Source organism: Liolophura sinensis, chromosome 7, assembly GCF_032854445.1.
Source record: "Liolophura sinensis isolate JHLJ2023 chromosome 7, CUHK_Ljap_v2, whole genome shotgun sequence".
Classification (NCBI taxonomy): domain Eukaryota; kingdom Metazoa; phylum Mollusca; class Polyplacophora; order Chitonida; family Chitonidae; genus Liolophura; species Liolophura sinensis.
Window position 1 is genome coordinate 52,114,654 of NC_088301.1, and position 18,970 is coordinate 52,133,623.

General features: G+C 35.6%; 1 protein-coding gene across 1 annotated transcript in view; it reads left to right on the forward strand.

Moving 5' to 3' along the window:
• Positions 1-18,970, forward strand: part of LOC135471782 (general transcription factor 3C polypeptide 1-like) — a 132,328-nt gene that overhangs the window by 604 nt on the left and 112,754 nt on the right. Inside the window, exons 2-20 of the mRNA XM_064751119.1 lie at positions 63-483; positions 745-833; positions 1,219-1,410; positions 2,071-2,266; positions 2,575-2,734; positions 2,905-2,999; positions 3,271-3,426; positions 3,894-3,983; positions 4,340-4,408; positions 4,701-4,792; positions 5,025-5,126; positions 5,281-5,394; positions 7,763-7,863; positions 8,334-8,496; positions 8,959-9,090; positions 11,109-11,179; positions 11,891-12,065; positions 12,584-13,387; positions 13,698-13,772. Coding sequence (XP_064607189.1) covers positions 63-483; positions 745-833; positions 1,219-1,410; positions 2,071-2,266; positions 2,575-2,734; positions 2,905-2,999; positions 3,271-3,426; positions 3,894-3,983; positions 4,340-4,408; positions 4,701-4,792; positions 5,025-5,126; positions 5,281-5,394; positions 7,763-7,863; positions 8,334-8,496; positions 8,959-9,090; positions 11,109-11,179; positions 11,891-12,065; positions 12,584-13,387; positions 13,698-13,772 — 3,297 coding nt within the window. The remainder of the gene's footprint in view (positions 1-62; positions 484-744; positions 834-1,218; positions 1,411-2,070; positions 2,267-2,574; positions 2,735-2,904; positions 3,000-3,270; positions 3,427-3,893; positions 3,984-4,339; positions 4,409-4,700; positions 4,793-5,024; positions 5,127-5,280; positions 5,395-7,762; positions 7,864-8,333; positions 8,497-8,958; positions 9,091-11,108; positions 11,180-11,890; positions 12,066-12,583; positions 13,388-13,697; positions 13,773-18,970) is intronic.

Consider the following 18,970-nt stretch of genomic DNA (forward strand, 5'->3'; position numbering starts at 1 on the left):
ACAATGGGTTCCAGTTAATGGGTGTGAAACTGTTTCTCATATGAATTTGTTTGTTTTTACAGCGTGCCGGGAAGAGGTATGGACTAGCACAAAAGTTCAAGCGACTCAGAGTTATACACCAGCTGCTCTGGTATCATGTGTATGGTTATGAAGGAACCATACCAGAAAACCTGCCTGACAGCCTAAATGCAACATCTAAGTCATATTTGGGTTTTCCACGAGGTCATGTTGATGTGAAGTCTTCCAAGAAAGGCAAAGGGAAAGGAAAGGCTTCAAGTAGGACATCAGCCGGACCTGGAAGTGAGTTTCTAGTCACTTCTTCCCCTGTTGGGCAGGCTGATAGTCAGGGCTCTGAGATGTATGCAGACAGTGACACGACTTCTCCTGATGGCGGATACCAGAGTAACAAAGAGTTTTCCCCTCCCATCTACCTGGATGAGATGACATGGAAGCGCTATCTGCCTCCCCTTCCCAAACACAGTGGTGAGAAACCTGACAAAGACTTATATAAACTTAAATAAAAGAGCAGTGATTCTTAATATCATCTAAACTTTAATTTTGTGATTTTTATGATATATTTTTACTGTGCATTTTAGAAATTTAGAAAGCAGACTTTCCTGTTTTGATAAAGTGTACAGCTTTTACAGTGCCTTGTTTAATTTAATGGCAGAAGTAAGTTTGTTTTCAAATTACAAGCTGATGGTAAAATTTTTAGACGATAAAAAATTACTTTTTTAATACCAGGCTACCCTGAAGGATGGTGTTTGATAAGCGATGTCCTTCTGGCACTGCCACTGAAAATCTTCTGTCAGACTGTGAATATTCCGTACAAGGTAAACATATCACCAACCAACCTCTGAATTCATACCTATGATACTGTGATCATTATTGAAAACACAATAACAAATTGTCTTGATTCCACTGAAATATCTTCAAAAGACTTTTACAAAGGTGTTATGTTACCATTTGCAGATGTATGAAGTACAATGTAGGCTGTTTTCTTTTTCATTGTATTTGCAGGTTTTGGCATGAAACTTTATCTTTGGTTTATTTTCATTGTGTCCTATGTTAACACAGGGTATATCACTGGAGGAATAATTAACTTAAAGCAACAAAACATTAAGACAATAAATGTGCTACTTCTTTACCTATACTGACAACTACATTTAAATGCTTCCCCATTAATATAAGTTAATGTTCTCTTGTTCTCTCTTACAGATTAGTGGTCTGATGGAAATGCTGGAGGATCCTGAGAAGCAGTTCTATCCCATTATGGCCATACCCTTCCGCATTTCCCAGCAGCTCATGTATGCACGGAAGTATGTGTTTGCTTTCCATGCCATTCTCGTCCAACTCTGTCATATTGGATTGTTGTCCTTTGGACATCAGCAACTGAAAGAAAAGGATCAGGTGAGATTTTTTTGTGATATGGGGGAATGACTTTCAGATGTTCATTGTAATATTAGCAATTAGCATAAGTTTTACCTGAGTAATTGATTTGTTGTCGAATGTACTCTAATTCTGACATTGATTTTTTTACATGTTTTATGTAGCAGAATAGAATAGACCAATTGGTGGCTACACTTCCCAAATTATCTCTGGACAATCAGATATGCTGATAGTGACAGTCCTTATAAATCCCATGAATAACGTTACTATGTTGAGTGGTTAAATGTAGGCAAAAACAAGGGTGTTATTTGCTAGTTCACTTTAACTAACTGTGCCATCTACAGTGATACAGTCTTTGTCTGCCTTTTTACATGTGGGCATGGCTAACCAGCCCAGTTGACCTACACCTCTGCTCTCAGTCAGATGAAAGCACTACCAAAAGATCAGATGAATTCATCCACCTTTGTAAGTTTGTGTTGATTTGGAACACATTCATTCAAAAAAAATCCAAATTTAAACAAATGTTTGCACATATTGAGTGTATGCACAAACTCCATCCAGATACACTGTTAATCTGTGAAGTTTTTGAGTTGCAAGTACATTTTATCCTTAATTTGGGCAGGTTATAGAATGTTTTGCATTAGAATTTTGTTTGTTATGAGATATTTGTTGCCTTGCCAGGTGTTTGTGTACCTGCATAGAAAGGCCACCATTGTGGACACCAGGACATCTCTCCCTGGCTATATGTTCACTCGCACACCGGACAAAGATGAGTTTCCAGTGAAGCATTATGACTTCAGCAACCTGGATGATGTGGAGAAATACTGGAGTGAGCTGATGGACATTTGTTTGTCAACCAGCTTAGGCAGACATGTTGGTCAGTTTACATTTAATCAAAATCCCTGAAACATATATCTGCTGAAAAATGTTTGAAACCATCACTTTTTGGATTAAAAAACATCATTTGTTTAATCACATATGGTTGGACATCGTTGACTTTAATCTTTATGAATAAACTATTCCACAGTGTGCTCCAGGACATGTGAATGTGTATTATTGTTTTCTATTTACTACTTGAAAATAAAAAATTTAAAATACAGGATCTGTAACTTGTTACTAATAGCCTGAAAGAGTTTGACTGAAGTGGGGTATACATTTTCTTGTGTTGTTGTTTTTTTTTGTCAGATTTTCACAGCACTCACGCAAATACTGCTGTTCAGCTACCACCAGGGAGAATTTCTTTGGCGGATTCTGTGGCTCCCTGCACACCTGAAACTGTGAGAGACACAGGTTTTGTACCTGGAGATGGACTTGGGGCAGGTGGACTTGACAGTTCTCTTTTCTGGTAAGTGTTGTACTCTTTTAGTCTGATGGTGTATCCATACAAGTACAAATTACTCTTCTTCAGCAATATCAGAGTTTACACCATGTTGGACAAAAATGTCTGCTTTTAGAAATGGGAAATTTTAAAGATGCCTAAAGTGAAACTATACAATTTTTTTTTTTTTTTTGCAGCCACCTATATCGGAACTGGTCTTATGGTAAAGTGCAGGTTGATACTTCAAAGTCCAGGATGTACTATAAAAACAGCCGTGAACGCAAGATGATAGGTAAAAGAAAAACATTAAAGCAGATACTTAGCATGGACATTATTGATTTACTCATGATTTGCCCCCAAGCATACACAGATAAATTGGTTTAACAAACAGTTTTGTTCTTCTTAGCAGTTATAGCTTTGAACAGTGGAACATCTATAAAAAGCAGTTCTTTTCCTTTGACAATAGCTTCAGCAAAAGTGTATCTTGTCAAGTGCAAAACAGAAGAATCATATGTTTCAGTGCTTATTGAAATTGTGTATTTTCCACCCCTTTTGACATCTAGCTCTGAAAGAAATCAGACAAGCACAACAAAGGAAGAATGAAGAGGAACCCTCAGTTGAAAGAATCTCAGTGCTAGATTTTACAGAACACTCAGCACATACCAGATTACCAAGGCTGTTGTCCAATCCACGTCTTTCACTTATAGATACAGGCAAAGGTATTTAGCTACCATTTCAAGAGTCTTTTGGTGCATTCAGACTGTTTTGAGGCATTCAGAGTGATTAAAATTGAGTCTAATAAATACTTTGGTGAAGAGATTTCGTTTATTAAACATACTCGTTTACATTAATGAGTCCTGTTGTATGACAAAGAATATTTCTTTGTAAATGTTGAGCTGATGTAATTCCGTTCTCGTCTGTTGTGTTGCCATTAACTGGATGTACAGGGTGTAGATAAGATGAATTGTTCAGATAGTTGATAGGAAATATAGAAATTTGCTTAAGTTCGAGCCTTCTTTCTTTTCTGTTGCCTTACAGTATTCTTCTTGTCTATTTTAACTGCTTGTATGCTGATTGGGTTATCAGTACACATGTAATATTTGCATATCAGATAGTATTCCATTGTTAGCTGTCTTTTTTGAATGCCTTTCTGAATACATTTGGCTTTGTATTTTGATGGGAAAAGGTATTGAAGTTGTCAGAAGCACTCAGATGCAAGGTGCAAAAGGAAACAGAGGTGGCAAAGGCATTAAGAGAAAGGCGATAGTGCACACAGGTAATTCGTGTGTCTGATTCATGTAACCACTTGACAAACTTTTTTGAAATAGCTGAACAAGCTTTAAATGCGAGAAGATGGTTTACAAGACTTGTTATATTTTCAGTACAGAAAGATTAAGGATTGTCAGGTACTCTGGTTTCCCCCACCTGTAAAACTGATTGCTGTCATATATGAGGAAAATAGGCGAGTACAGTATTAAACACAAGTCAGAAAAATGTATGAACTTCTAGTTGTTTACAGTTCTTTACATTAAGTTGCGAAAGGTCAAAGCAGTAGTTATTGTTTGTTTGGTAAACTTAATATGTGTGTGTTTTATGAATAAATTGCGATATTTGTCTTTTCAACCCTTACAGAGAAATCTTCACATGTCCCTAAGAAACTAAAAACTTCTACAGCAAAAGGTCGAAAGAAGTCTCTTAAAAGTGAGATCATTTTTATGAGTTAATATTGATTGAAACGATTTTTGAGTGTACGTACATATACATTTATAATCTTTCCTGTTTTGTAACTGTGCGTAAAAGAGTAATTGTGTTGACTTGTTAAAATTCACAAACACATGTATATCCTCTATTTATCCTCTAAACTAAAAAATTAGTTTAAAGTTTAAAACACCTATTTTGTCTGGAATTTCTTTTGTATATGTGGTTATTGTTTAGATGCTATAAAAAGAAGATATGATAATCATGCCTGAAATTGTGATACTTTTTCTTCCAGAACGTTTGAAAACTTTAGATGAGGCAGATAAAAGGGCTCGTAGGTTAATGAAGAAACAACGTGTTGACTGGACGCCAGCAGAAGACAGCATGGTATATGGATAAGTTTGGTTAGGTTTTGTTGAAATAGTCACGCTGGGGGCAAGTGCAATAAACAATTAGGAATAAGTATGAAAGCATTAAACACATTAAAGCATTTAACTAATACTTCTGTGTATGTAATGGAGCTTTTCCTAATGAAATGCATCTCACAGATAAATAAAACACAAATGCGGTTAAAAGTATTAAGCTTCTAATCCAACATTTGTTTTTCTTTTTTGGACAGCTTCTCCTGAGTAAGGTTGCCAACTTGTTCCTATCAAACAAAAAAAGTGGTATCCTGGTTCCATGGTCTGCTGTGAGAGATGTCCTCCATGACTCCTTTGAGGTAGGTCATCACTTACATAGCAGCTATCAGGAGCTTTCACTTATAATGTTGCCTTTTTTTTGTGAAAATTTACCTTGAAGCTAGGATTAATGAAAAGATAAATATTTTATACAGGAAGTGTATGATATTCTCCATACTTTTTCTAATGTTTCAGGTGTCCAAAGACAAGACCTCATATGCCTGCCAGAGAAGAGTTGCCTTCACAATGAAGAATCCACAGACAATCTTAAACGTGCAAACATTTTTAGCTGAAGCACTACATGACAAGGTGATGAAAATTTGTTATCTTTTTACTTCGCCTTCGCATAATACAGTTGTGGCTTACAGTACAGCTCAGGCTAAAAGTCAAAACCAGGCAGCAGATAAGGTCGATTCTATGGGTCTTTTAGAGAGTTGTAAGAGAGTTTGTAGAGTACCTGAAGAGAGCTCCGGGAGAGACAGTCACCAACAGAGTCAGTGATCTGTCCACTGTGACGCGGTGGATGGGGAAAATTCATGACGGAAAATATAGTTCTTCGTTAGAATGATTAAAAAGAATTTTAAAGACTAACACCATGCATGAAACTGAAATAAATTATCTGATATGTGTCTTTTTTTCAATTGCAACGTGGAAATCTTCATTTAAAGAAATGATTTACGAGTGAGTCCATGCAAGGATCGCAGTGGATCACCACAACTGCTAAAACCAGTCCATTTTTCATCTGCCTTAAAAGTGGACAGATATCTTTCATTTATCTAGTAGGAGGTTTTCCTGCTTGCTGAAGTCGTATGCCAGTGAAAAATTATATGCCACTCAGTAATTTAGCGCACAAAATTGACACTTTGATGCTGTGCAACAGCAACAAAGCGATATTTCAATACGAATTTCACGTACAAATGTGGAAAAAAAATATAAAAAACAAGAAACAGGACAAGTTCAGTTTTGTATAAAATAATTTTGTGGAGAACTTGTAGTTTGTACCAAACCATGTTGGAAAAGCACCCACATAGCAAATGCTTGAAGGAAAAGTTTTTCTCACAGAAAATGAAATAATTCTCAGTTTCCAGTAATACACTTTATTTGAATTTTTGGCTTACTGGGCACAGTGTAGCCTACCTTAAATATTTTCTTTACTGACTCTCTTTGACTACAAAATGCCTTTGTGGAAATAATTCCACTCTGTTCATTTATGCCTAACAATACATTATTTGAACCAACACCCAGATGAAATCTGATATCAAATTTTATTTGTGAACTTGAATAAAAGTTGAAGCAAAATGTATGGGAATAAGTTATACATATATAAGTAAGATATGTTTACTAGTTGTTGTTTTTTCTGGTTTGCACAGTAATGTTTTGGTGCATACTATATTTGTGTAAAAATATCGTGCGTGTTCACAGCAACAGCAAAGCTTATTCTTGTAGGCTTAATTAAAATACTCAGAAGTTTCACGCAGAGACTTGGGAGAAGAACTCATTCAGTCCTAGTGTCCTGCTGTGACACTTTGCCAAGATTGAAGAACAATAGGCGTGTTGTATTGGAGTAAGTAAATAATACTCGAGGGTTTGTCACACACCAGTGGAGCATTATTTAGAATCTTGGAGCATGATACAAGCGGTAAACAATTGACTTTTAGCCTGAACTATGCTGTATGTCACACCCGAGCATCAGCATACAATAACTAGGAATCTAGTGCTGATGAAACTAGTGTTAAAGTAAATGACAGGGGTGGTATCTAACATATACTGAGCTGAGTTTTTACATGCTTGAAAAACACAATAACACATGATGAATGTTTCGTTATTGGTGTGCTGTGTGAATATTAATCACCATAAATTACAAAACTCTTTGACTTACATGTAGTGTAAATGGGGCCTCCGTGGCCCAAGTACATGTAGTAAGTGTGTAAATTAGAGAATTCATAACATCCTGTATTGTGTATTAGAATCAATGTTAAGGTAGCCATTAAAGGTGGTACATCAAAAAGTGCTGTATGTATTGAACTGAAGTTTTATATACATATATAAAAGCGCAATGACACACTCTGTGTGTAGATAAATTACCATAAATCATCAAATTCACGACTTCAGTACTTATGTGTTTAGATGAAGTTTTGCATTCAAGTGTCTCCTACAGAGCTGTGCTCTTCAATACAGTTGTAGCCCACATCATAGGCTACAATATGGCATTTAGGCTTGGAACCCAAATACTCACATAGTGGCTATGGTGGCCGATTAGTACTACAGTTAGCTGTATATCTCGCTATTTCATCTATATTATCAGTGAGGGGAACGTTGCTCAGGAGGGATGAATTTGACTTCCAACCAAGAGGCACAAAATTTGTTGGTTCAGTTCTGGCCATGGACAGGATATTTGTAGGCTCACCTGCACTTGTTGCTCTTCAGGCCTTAGCGTTTGTTGTAGGGGGCATAAAGGAACATTTACCATTCACCATGTCATACCTTCACAGGATAATTACTTTTCACTGGCCAATGGTTAGTTTACCTGTATTTAAATTATTCACCATTATTTCTTTTTTTTTTTGCCTGTATTTCTGTCTCTGATGTTTGAAAATTTTTATTGCAGTTTCTCTTTAGTTGTCATGAATTTTATAGTAAGCCCTACCATCAAACATCAGATTATGTGTTTTTTCAGAGTCTTGTTTCTGAATTCCGGCGCAGAAACTACAAATCAACTGACCCTGGTGCACATGATGCATTCATTGCTCTTCTCAAGCGTTTGAGGGAAAAATTTATGTAAGTATAAAATGTAATTATTTCAGAGACACATGCTTTTTATAGTTTGACAACAATTGTGGGCTTGACTAGAATTAAATGTAATTCATATAGTGGTAATGTTGTCTTAAAGCCTGTCACAGGTGAATGTCTGTTAGCAACCTGCAGATGGCTGTTGGTTCCCCCCCAGTATATGCCTGGTTTCCTCACACCATAATACTGGCCGATAATACAAATGACCACAATACAAATGATATATTCATGAGTACGGCGTAAAACAGCTTTCAAGTAAATATATATTAAAGCCTTCCATATTTTTGTAAAAGAACCTTTGAGATGTTGATAAGCTTGTTTGTGTTGAAATTAACATTCCAAATATTTTTTTTAGAAGTTAAGGTGATATGATTTTTTGTTAAAAATTAAATATGTTGTGGTAAAAATACAAAATACAAAGCTGGGAAAAAACTGTGATTTATACTTTGTTGGTCCAGATCTGGTCAATACACAGAGAGAGTGACCCTTCCTCAGACACTGAACGACCTACACCAGCGTTACACTGTGACAACTGTTGGTAACTGGAAAGTCAAAAGAGTGTTTGAGGAGCCCAAGACAAAAGATGATATCTTTAAGTCTGCTCTTAGGGATATCATTCACGTGAGTAGACTTCAGATCCATGTGAATTTACCTTCAAGATTGTGCTATTGAAAAATACATTACTGTACTTGTTAACTTACAATGAACACAGGGTTTGTTCTGTTTAGATAATTTTGTATGTACAGTCGTAATTTTTTTTCTTTTGTCTTGCTTAACATGATCCTGATTGGTATCGTCAGAATATTGATACTAAAACTATAGCAAGAGAAATGTTTCTGGTTTGCTATTCCTGAAAGAACATTTTTCAGTAGAGGTTAAAACCTGTACAGTACATTGACAGTCATGTATGAAATCAGAAGGTCTTCATTCTTAAGAAGTAAATCATCCCGTTATCCTCGTACTATAATTGGTTGGGGTGTCTGTCGTTTTTGTGTCTCAGCACTTTGGGACAGATTGAGAACTGCAAACCTGCAACTAAGCGAGGCAAACAAGGTTTAAGTGTTTTTTCACTGTTTCTTGCAGAGTTACATGTCCCTGACAGACAAAAAAGGCCGAAGCCATGAAGTGTATCAGCTGTTTAATCAATATTCAGATGAAATTGTCAGCTATGTTTTCTCCTGTATGAGAGATGATCGGATCATTACAAGACTTAAGGTGAAAGTGTGTTTTGCCCATTTACTTGTGATTATGTATATGAACAGTGTTTTCAAGTGCAAAAATTATGATCTGCAGATCAAGTTCCAGGGAAAACAGGAATAGGAAAAGTTTCCTTGTTCAGAAAAGTTGCAATTTTAATTTGAAATTGTTATAAATGAATTATTCAGAAACGAATAAGTCATGAACATAATAAGGATCTCTACTCTTCTGTTTCTAACTCTTTTGAAAGAAAATAATTAACCACCAAAAAATCATAACTGTGTGTTTTTGATATAAATAGTGTGTGGCATGTAAATCAATCTGAGAACTATGCCACTGACTTCAATTAAACCTTTTCTGATGTTAATTGGAATTAAAGGTCAAGAAAACATAAAAAATGACTTAAACTTCAGTGTCTAAAGTTGTTTTTAAATTTGGTCTTCAGTATAATAAGGCGACATGGAAATAAATTTGTATGGTTTGTATTTGGGACCACCTCTTATTTTATATTGTTTTGGATAATAATATCCTAAACAAGAATGTTGTCTTCTAAATTAATTTGTGCTCAGATATGGTCTTTCATAATGACAAGTGTGTTGTGCCAGAATTTTATTCATATTTATATTTTTAGTGTATCCTAAAATATTGTAATTTAGATTTAACATATGTGTGTAGATTTAGACAGAAAATGTACATTCACTCAGATAAATTTATTAGGCATGTCTTACATTGTCTTTTGGAACATCATTACGCAAAAATGATTCTGCCATTTGTTGGTCCCAAATACCAACCATACAAATGATTTATCCTTCAATAAAATTTTTAAAAAAAGTAATGTCCTCCATAAAAAAAATTAAAAAAAACATTTAAGATGGTCACCATATTTACTAAACATTTTCACACCTTTTCATCTGAAGTAGACATTATTTTTATTGGCATTATATTTTCCTTATTTTATCAAAAATACAAAAAACGAAACGTTACTTCATTTGAATTACCATGAATTTTGATGTGAATATCCAGTTTGACGTCTTTATAATGTCTGGCAATTACTATCAGCACAATCACTGAAACTCTGTAGTGTTATATCTCTTCCAAATTCTGTTTTAAAAATTGAAAAATTTGAAGCGAGATGCCATTGTATGTGTTAAGGCAAGTTTATACATGTATTTCAGGGTGATCATTAACGACAGCTCGTGTGAATATTTATGTGTGAAATTCCTGTTGACTCCGGGTACAAACTAGTTGTATTATATTACTAATTACATGCTGTTATCATACACTGACTACATGTAGGTATCAGTATAATGGACGATGATATATTGATTTAGCCAGATATAAAACAAGACATCGTCATGAATGTTAGTATCCCTTAGGGTCAATATCTTACTATATGTCCTACATTGTGAGAAACTTGTGAGAAAGAAAGAGTTTGTAACATATGTGTGCATGCAAATATGAATACAACTTAGATTATTTGGATTTTCATGGTGAAATCAATATCACCATGTTGAGGAAATACAGTACAGGCACATTTTGTAATGTAGTGTTTTTTTGTAGTGTTCTAAAATATTTTCTTTTTGAGTTCAGTCGGTTATCCTTGATCATACGCAACTTAGTGGACAGCAAAAATTACTTTCTTGGAAGTTCCGTACCAAAGTCTGAGAGTAATAATTTTTTTTTTCTTTTTACTCACTGAGTGTTGCAATATAAGAAGTTATCCGATTGACCAGATTTATTTTCTATTGTACCTGAATGGCTCAAAGTATTTTTTCTTACATTTCATATATCACTTGTTTTTTGCCTTGATTAGAAGTCTTGTTAAATTACAGATTTATAAATAGGATTCTTGTAAAATATGTGTTTGTTTACAGTGCACTTTTTTCAAACTTTGTCAAAGTATTGACAATGTTACTGGCACTAAAATTGAAGTGCATGTAATTTTGTATACACGACAGTTTCCCTCCTCTATTATTTAGATATGGGATTTGGTGTTGCCCACTCTTCATGTGAGTTTTCAAATTAAATATTTTCAGAAGGAACTCAAGATCTCATCTCTGAAACCTAATCAGATATCAACAGTTCATGCTCATCATTTATCTCAGAGGTGAGAAACATTGCTACCATAAGGCATAGTCATAGAGAATTAATACGTATACAGTAAATGACCTCAACTTCCGCAGTGACTAGCCTGCACATTTAGAGTTCTTTTGATCATAATAGAAAGGTGTTTTGATGTTTCTTTGGTAACTATAATGAGACTACTGGAAATACGAATTCTGCACCAAAAGTGATTTAACAGTTGACTATATGGATATTTTAGGTGAAATTTAGGTTATTTGCTTTTTGTCAGGACTTTCTGTAAATAAATACATGTAAGTAAGAAATAATTTAACATAACCAAATCTTAGTTGCAAGCTGAAATTCATGGGAGTCCTTCCAGTCTAATTACTAGTTCATTCAACAAATTGATGTTCTGATCCACATTGTAATACATATGCACCCATCTACCTTTGGTGCGGTATTTTAGTGGGTATTTCTTATTGGGCACTATCGGACATGTCAGCAATGGCTATTTTGAGCAGAGTGTAGTTGTCCTGTTCTCATGCATGGTTGCCCTGATAATAGGGCTGCAGTGTGCAGTCATAAAAATTTGTAAAAAATATAGGTTCAAAATGAGTTGCTGTAAGATATAAGGACTTGAAAATATCTTTGTGTATTTTAACTTGTTAAATTGATATATTTCTGGAAAAGACATTCTGAAATACTTCTGTGTTCTGCTCAAGTGATCTGCATATTATAATTTTTTTATGAACAGTTACTTCAACACACTGTTGTGCCGAATGCCCCAGGAGGTTTTTGATCAAAGTTGGACTTTGATCAAAGAACTTTGGAAGAACTACAACTGTCCAGAGGGACCTCTTCCATTGGAAATCCATTGTCAGGAAGGTGGACATACAGCGGCCATTGTGAATCTGTTTGCAACCAAACAGGTCTGTTAAAAAAGTTGAATGTTGCCTCGCATACATCTGAATATAATTTGTGTGGAAGAAATTGGTACATGTAAATGTACAAAGATTAAATGACAGCTTATGTGCATACATTGAAGCTGTGTTAATCACTTGTTGAGCTGCTTTGAGAATCATTTTCAATGTTTGGAGACGGCATCATGATTTTTTTCATATCAGCTTAGTGTGATAAAACATACATCTGTGAATTATATGTGTATATAGTTTATCTGCTTGCATTTGGTGGCTTTGTTCACAAAGAAAGTTAAAATTATCTCTGTACCATAGAATGAATCAGATTTGTCATGGTGACAGTGATGTAAGGATGAGTACGGGAAAACCTTTTGTTCAATCAAAACTAATTTATGTTCCAACATAACTTCAACGTGTGAACATTTTCTAAATTGGCAAAATGGTTTTCAATTCCCTAAAAGGTTTTCTCCTTTATGATGAGGTTACTAGTCAATTTTGAGTGATAATGAGAATCATATCTTGTCTCACAGTTGAAGGTTGAAATAGAAATCCCTGAGCAGATCTTGGTGATAGATACTGCTGCACTTAATGAGCAACCAAATAGACGAGGAAGGGACAGTATGAAACTGTTGACGATGCAGAAGGGAAAGGATCTTGATGATGAAGATGATGATGTGAATATCTTTATAAAGAGCACTAAGATGGACAAGTCATCAAGAATGCAAGAGTCTGCTCCATCAGAGAGTGAAGATGGAGTAAATAATTCAAGTGATAGGGCTGCAACAACAATTGCAAAGCCAGAACAGGCCCCCATTGAGCCTCAAACTCACTTCTCAGATGGATCCCCATGTTTTGTCCACGTTACTCTCCCAAAAGAACCAGTAACTGCTGGTGATGAAGCACCTGTCCCACCAGAAGTGAAAGTGGGCAGTTTCAATGTGGAATCGAAAATGAGGAATTACACACTTCCAGTAGGGCTTGCCTCAAGGTCAACCTTGTCAATGCTGCGAAATCAGTGCATTGATGCAAGCGAAGTTGGCAAGTTGAACCCGCAAGACTTTTTTCTTATAAATGCTTGTGACATTAAAGCCACCTTGTTACCACACAGTTTGGATGGCCATGGAGACAGTTGTTTGGATATTTTTGTCTCCCCTGAAGTCATGAACAGGACATTGCGAGCATGCTTGATAAACCAGCCAGTGGCTCTCAAGGAGCAGGAGGAATGGAACAAGTTGGCAGGTGTAGTCAGTTCACAGGAATTGAACAGGTCAAAACTCCTATACGGATGTATTGAAGAAGCAGGATCATTGGGGATACAGAAGCGTGACATTCTGGTAAGTCACACCTGCCATCAGCCATGAATGCAGATATATTATGCCTGTTGGATCAAAGTACGTGTAGTTAACATAAATAAATGTTAAGTGACTTGATGAAGTGATGGATTCTGAGAGTTCTATTGATCTAAGAACAATGATTTCAGGTTTACTTGGAAGGTAGGATGATGTCCAACTGGAAAAAAGTTTCAGCACCAAAAATAATACTTTTGTGTACTGATTTGCCTCTAAAAATGCACAATTTGAGGAAGAAATTTTTCTGTATGTGCAGTAATTTTTTACAGATGTTAATCTAATTTTGTTTTTTCAGATGCTTAATTCTTTTTCAACCTTGGAGTACCCCGAATTCCAGAAAATAATGGAAAACCTGATGGCACTTCATTTGGTGAGTTAGCTTTCTTAGTTCCCATTTATTGCTGTTTGTTTTTGTTTTTTTTTCAGATGTGAACTAGGTGTGAAAATTGAGTGAAAGTATAATGTACTGTTCAGGAAAAATGTACATTCTTCTTCCAAATCATTACTGTGACATTCCAATATATTTACCTTGCAATTGTGCAATCATAACCAAATATAGGAATATTGTATGTTGTCAGAGAAGGAATTCGCCTTTTCATGAACCGTTGTTGTACTTTCACAAATGTACTGTTGTTTTTATGATATGCCCAAGAGAAGCAAATGTCATTGAATGTAGTTGGAGTGGGTTTGAATTGCATTTTGAAGTTTCCTTTCAGTATTTCACTCTGATTCCCAGTTCTTGGTTAATTTGTTTGTGGGTGAGCATTTTCTTAGTTCCGTGATTCTACACATGAACGTGAAACAGATTCCATCAGGTGGGAATTCCCATACATAACAGGTAAGACTTTCATTTTGTATTAAATTCATGTAAATTACATACGTATTCAATGGTTCATTTTCTTAAAATAAAGAACCTAGTACTGAGTAATCATTCCTGTAGGAACATACTAAATGATATGTTGGTAAATCTGTTACAGAAATATTTAATAAAAAAAATGTTGTCATGTGTCACTTAGTCTTTATAATTTTAATTAAATGTACATTTAGTGTACACATGTGTTTCGACAGATTCCTGCCTGGGTGGTTTGTGTTTCAGGTGTCCTCAAATATCAGGAGGTGATTAAATAATCTGGTAAGTTTTCAGATTTATAGTTCTTATTTAGGACTGTTTTGCGGGTGTCTCCTGATCACATTTCCTACGTGTAACGATGTCAGCAAAATGCTTGCACAGTTGAGCCTTGCAGCTGTCTTTTAGCAAGACTTAAAAGTGAACAGTTAATTTATGGTTACCTTACCCACTCTTCACATTCGGAAATATTGTAGCAGCATTTTTAATGTTTATGCATGTATTGCCATACTTCAACGTTTTTGCAGCTAAACAACATCTTTTGAGAGCTTTCTTGTGTCAAGATTGAACTCTTTTGAAGGTATAAACTTTACCAGCAAAAAATGTTCAACCTGTGTGTTTTTACCCTTATAGCCCTTTCTAGGGCTAAAAAGGTTAAGTAAACAGAAGCATTTATGAAAGGGGTTCCTTGCAAGAGACTTCCTTCATGACTCTAAGCTTCACTAACGACTAGTGTCGATCAGTATTAAGCTTTTGGTTGATTTCCCATAGCTGTTCAATTTACAGAAAAGGTCAATAGTATTAGAAGTGTTGAAACAATAGCACATTGTCTGAGTTCTCCAAAATGCCCTAAGCTCTTACAACTTCTCACCCTAGGCCTACCGGCATTTTGGGAAGCTTTCTTCAGGCATGTGAGCAAACATTAGTCTTTTCACTAGTCTTGATTATAACAGCTAGTGCCTGAGCCAAACTGCACAGCATTGATGGAAATCGGTGCCTAGTGCTTAATCTCTGAACACATACGTTCTCAAGCTAATTAGTGTCGTAGACAGCATTACTCAGCATTCAAGGAAAACATTTCAGTAGTAAAATGGACAAGCGTTATCTTTTAATCCTGGGCTACTTGTCCACATTTTTAGTACCTAATTAAATGTGTATCAGTCTGTTTCAAATGTCTTTAAAAACAGTTCATCTTATTGAATTGAAACTTGATACATGGCTTCACCATATCAAATTGTAGGTCAAATTCGAGTTTTGAACAGCTATGTCCAATTTGAACAAAATTATGGACGTTTTTGACTTTATCTGAACAATTTTTCCAGATTTTTTTTTACAATTGGCTGATTAGGTTGAATTGAAACTTTTGTCATGACAAATATGTGTGCAATTACTCACACAAGAAGGGTAAGATTAAAATGTTATCCAATCCTCTTGTTGCTGACATCAAAAGAATGCTTTTGTGGGCTATGAATGTTCCTAACAAATCATATAGTACATGTTTGACTGACATATCCGTTACCTTTATTAATAATTTCACGCGCAGTTACTTGATTTATACAGAACTCTCATCTTGCTTTTCTGAGCATTAGGATTAATGCTGTCCCACCATGATTATGATTATAATTAATACAATAAATACTATATGTAAGTATTGTAGGATGCATTGTTAATGTGGATTCATATGGGAATCAAATTTTAAGCTGTAGCCATTATTTTACTAGCTTGCATGTAAGATTGTATTTGTGTTTGTGGTGCATTTCTGAAAAAATAGAAGATTCATTATCAACAATTAAATCCATCATGGCATCTTTTGAGCTTTGTGAAGAACAGTGTTGTGATGTCATCCACAAGCATTCCCGGGTCATTCTACAATGTGTTAATTGTTTTCTTCGTCCACCTGACAAGTATAGTGATGAATTCTTCCATTTTCAATTTGAATATCTGTGTAAAACTTGTCTCTTGCAGAGATATGGTGCCATGTTCTGTGTCACATTGTACTGTCCTAAGAACACTGAAGGTCGGTGTCCCGGATATATGTTTTATCTCATTTCAGTCTGGCTGTTTGATGCCTTCCGCAAGCAAGTCCTAGCAATGGGATATTCTTCTCTGCCAAATCAGTCCATAATGAAACTTGATGGCATAGACACGCTCATCAGGCCCTTTCAACAAATTGATGTTATTCACAGTTCGTGTTACAGGGCTGTTTTTTTTGTTCTCAGTGCAGTCTTTTTTCTAATGAGGCTTCATGTATGGATCAAATTTGATGAAAAAAAAATAAAGCAAACAGCGTTTAATGTGATAAAATTTTTATCACTCTTCCTGAACTCTATTGCAAAAAAAATGTTGATTTTGTTTGGTATGTTAGTAATTATTAAGATGAAAAAAAAGCCATGTGTGGTTTGGGAATAATAGTCATTGGTGATGGTGGAGTGTTTCTTATTACATGTGTTATTGTGCTATAGCTGAGTACATTGTGTGGAATGTTTAATCTGTTCAAGCATGGATAAGTGTGTTCAGTTGTATGTTCCTTGGACAGCAAAGGATTTTAATGGTTGCCACATTTGCAGAGCTGTAGCTCCCTATGTATTCTGCTTATCCATTGCGTCAAGAAAATGTGTTTGTACCTGTTTGATAATAGTGGCATGATGACATGTAGTTAAAAGTTCCAGCCAATTTTGACTCTTGGTGAAAGTAGCTCTTGTTGTTCTCAGCGAGGTCAAGCAACAAGCTGGTGTCCTAAAATGACATCATACTTTAATGGATTTCCTTGTGCTAAGAGAGGTCTTTAACATCCACTTGGATTCCATGGAAACAAATAAGGAGTACCAGCATTTCTGTAGTTCCTATTTTTGAAGGCCATTGGGAGTAGAAAACTCCTTTCTGTGACTCTGAAAGGACATGGTTCACCTTGTTCATCTGCAGGAAACGTATTTATAAATTTTATTAACAGTCTGTTGTAGTTTATGTAAAGTTAATTGGACTATGATATCCGTCACTTTTTGTTTCTAGTGTTTGTCTTTGTTTTGCTTCTTACTGTACATGTTTATGAATTAATACCTGAGAGCACGAATGGTGCATGTGAGTAGGTGTTGGTGGGAGTGGGTGTTGGGCAGTATTGGCAGTTAATCTTAAAAGAGGTGCTTTTCACTGGTGTTTCATTGGATAGAATTCCTACATCTATTGCAGAGTTTTGTATGACTCTGAATGGTAGTACCTTTGTTTTGTTGTATTAAGTGTTTCGCCAAGCTGACAAGCTAAAAGATCATTGTAGTGACCTTTAGACGGCGATGGAATGAGCCTAGCAGACATCTGTTTTTCATCATTTTTCACCAATATGTGGAGATTTTCTCCAATTAACTCACCTTATCATGCTTTGATGTCAATGTCGTGATCAGTGGTGCAGGAGAAAGGATCCTATCCATGCTGAGATGGCACAAACTTACATTGCAATCTTCTGGATTAACTGATGGATAGATTTCGAATAGGCTTCAGACAAAAGCCGTTGTTCCAGACATTCATGTCAGACTGATAAGAGAGAGAATGATGTATGAATGATTTAATGCCATGTTATTTAGGGCACTGATTCAGGCCTTGCCTAAGTTTTTATATATATTGCCTCTCTGTAAGACTAGACATAAGGTAATGAATAGCACAATTGTCCCCCAGACAAGCCTTGTACAGATTAGCTCCAGGTCTTACATGGCAGTTTGCACAAGAAATGGATCGTCTGTTGTGACCAGGCATGTTACTGTCATACATTTTCTTTGAATACTAGTTGCATGTCAGATGAAGCCTGCATTGAAGTATTTCAGGAGGTTAATTTGTTCCACCTGTGTTAAAAAGGATGTAAAGATTTACTTATATATTATGCATGCTGTGGGTATATGGCATCGGCCAATGGTTGAAAGGACACAACATAAGTATGAACGGAAAAGAAAAAAGTAATCTTGTGCATCTGGAAGTGTGTTTGTTAGCATAAGCACCTCGAGCGTGTAATTGTGAACTGCAAGCTTTACAGTCTTCAGTCAGCTTGTTTCTGAAGATTAATATGATATGTCAGCATATTACAGACAAGTTCCCAGACTGAGCCACAATAATGGGATCAGCTGTATCTCCCTTCTCATTACAACAGTCACGGTTGTTTAGGGTATAGATTCTCTTATAAATGCCAAAATAATCTCATAGGCTAGAACTATGTTAAAATTCAGACGAGCTGTGTTGTACCTTTGTTCTGCCTTCTGGGACTGTTCTCCAGATTTGAACACAAATTCTTTGTGACACAGATTTGACTTCAAACTGTCTTGAGACACTGACACATTAAATTACTCCCTGCAACATTTTTCTACTGTAATCAGTTCAAGAAACACCATGCATACTTTTTCTTGGTCTTGCACAAAATTTGTTGTTGATGCTTTACACGCAAGAGTTATAAAGCTATCAGACATGGGATTTGACTTAGTGCCTAACAGAATTTGTCTGGGTTGTGTTATTCATTTAGTGGCCATCTTAGACTTGATAGTAATAGCATACACACTTACATGTACTTTGTATTCATTTCTGTCCTTTGGAATAAAAATTAGCTTTCAGCTAGTAATGGGATGGCATGTGTATTGGGCTTAACTAAAACAATTGTACCATTACCGTATCCTAAGCAGCTCATTTTGAGGTTCTCTTATCTGACTTGGTTTCTGTGAATGCTTTATCAACATGAAAAACATCAA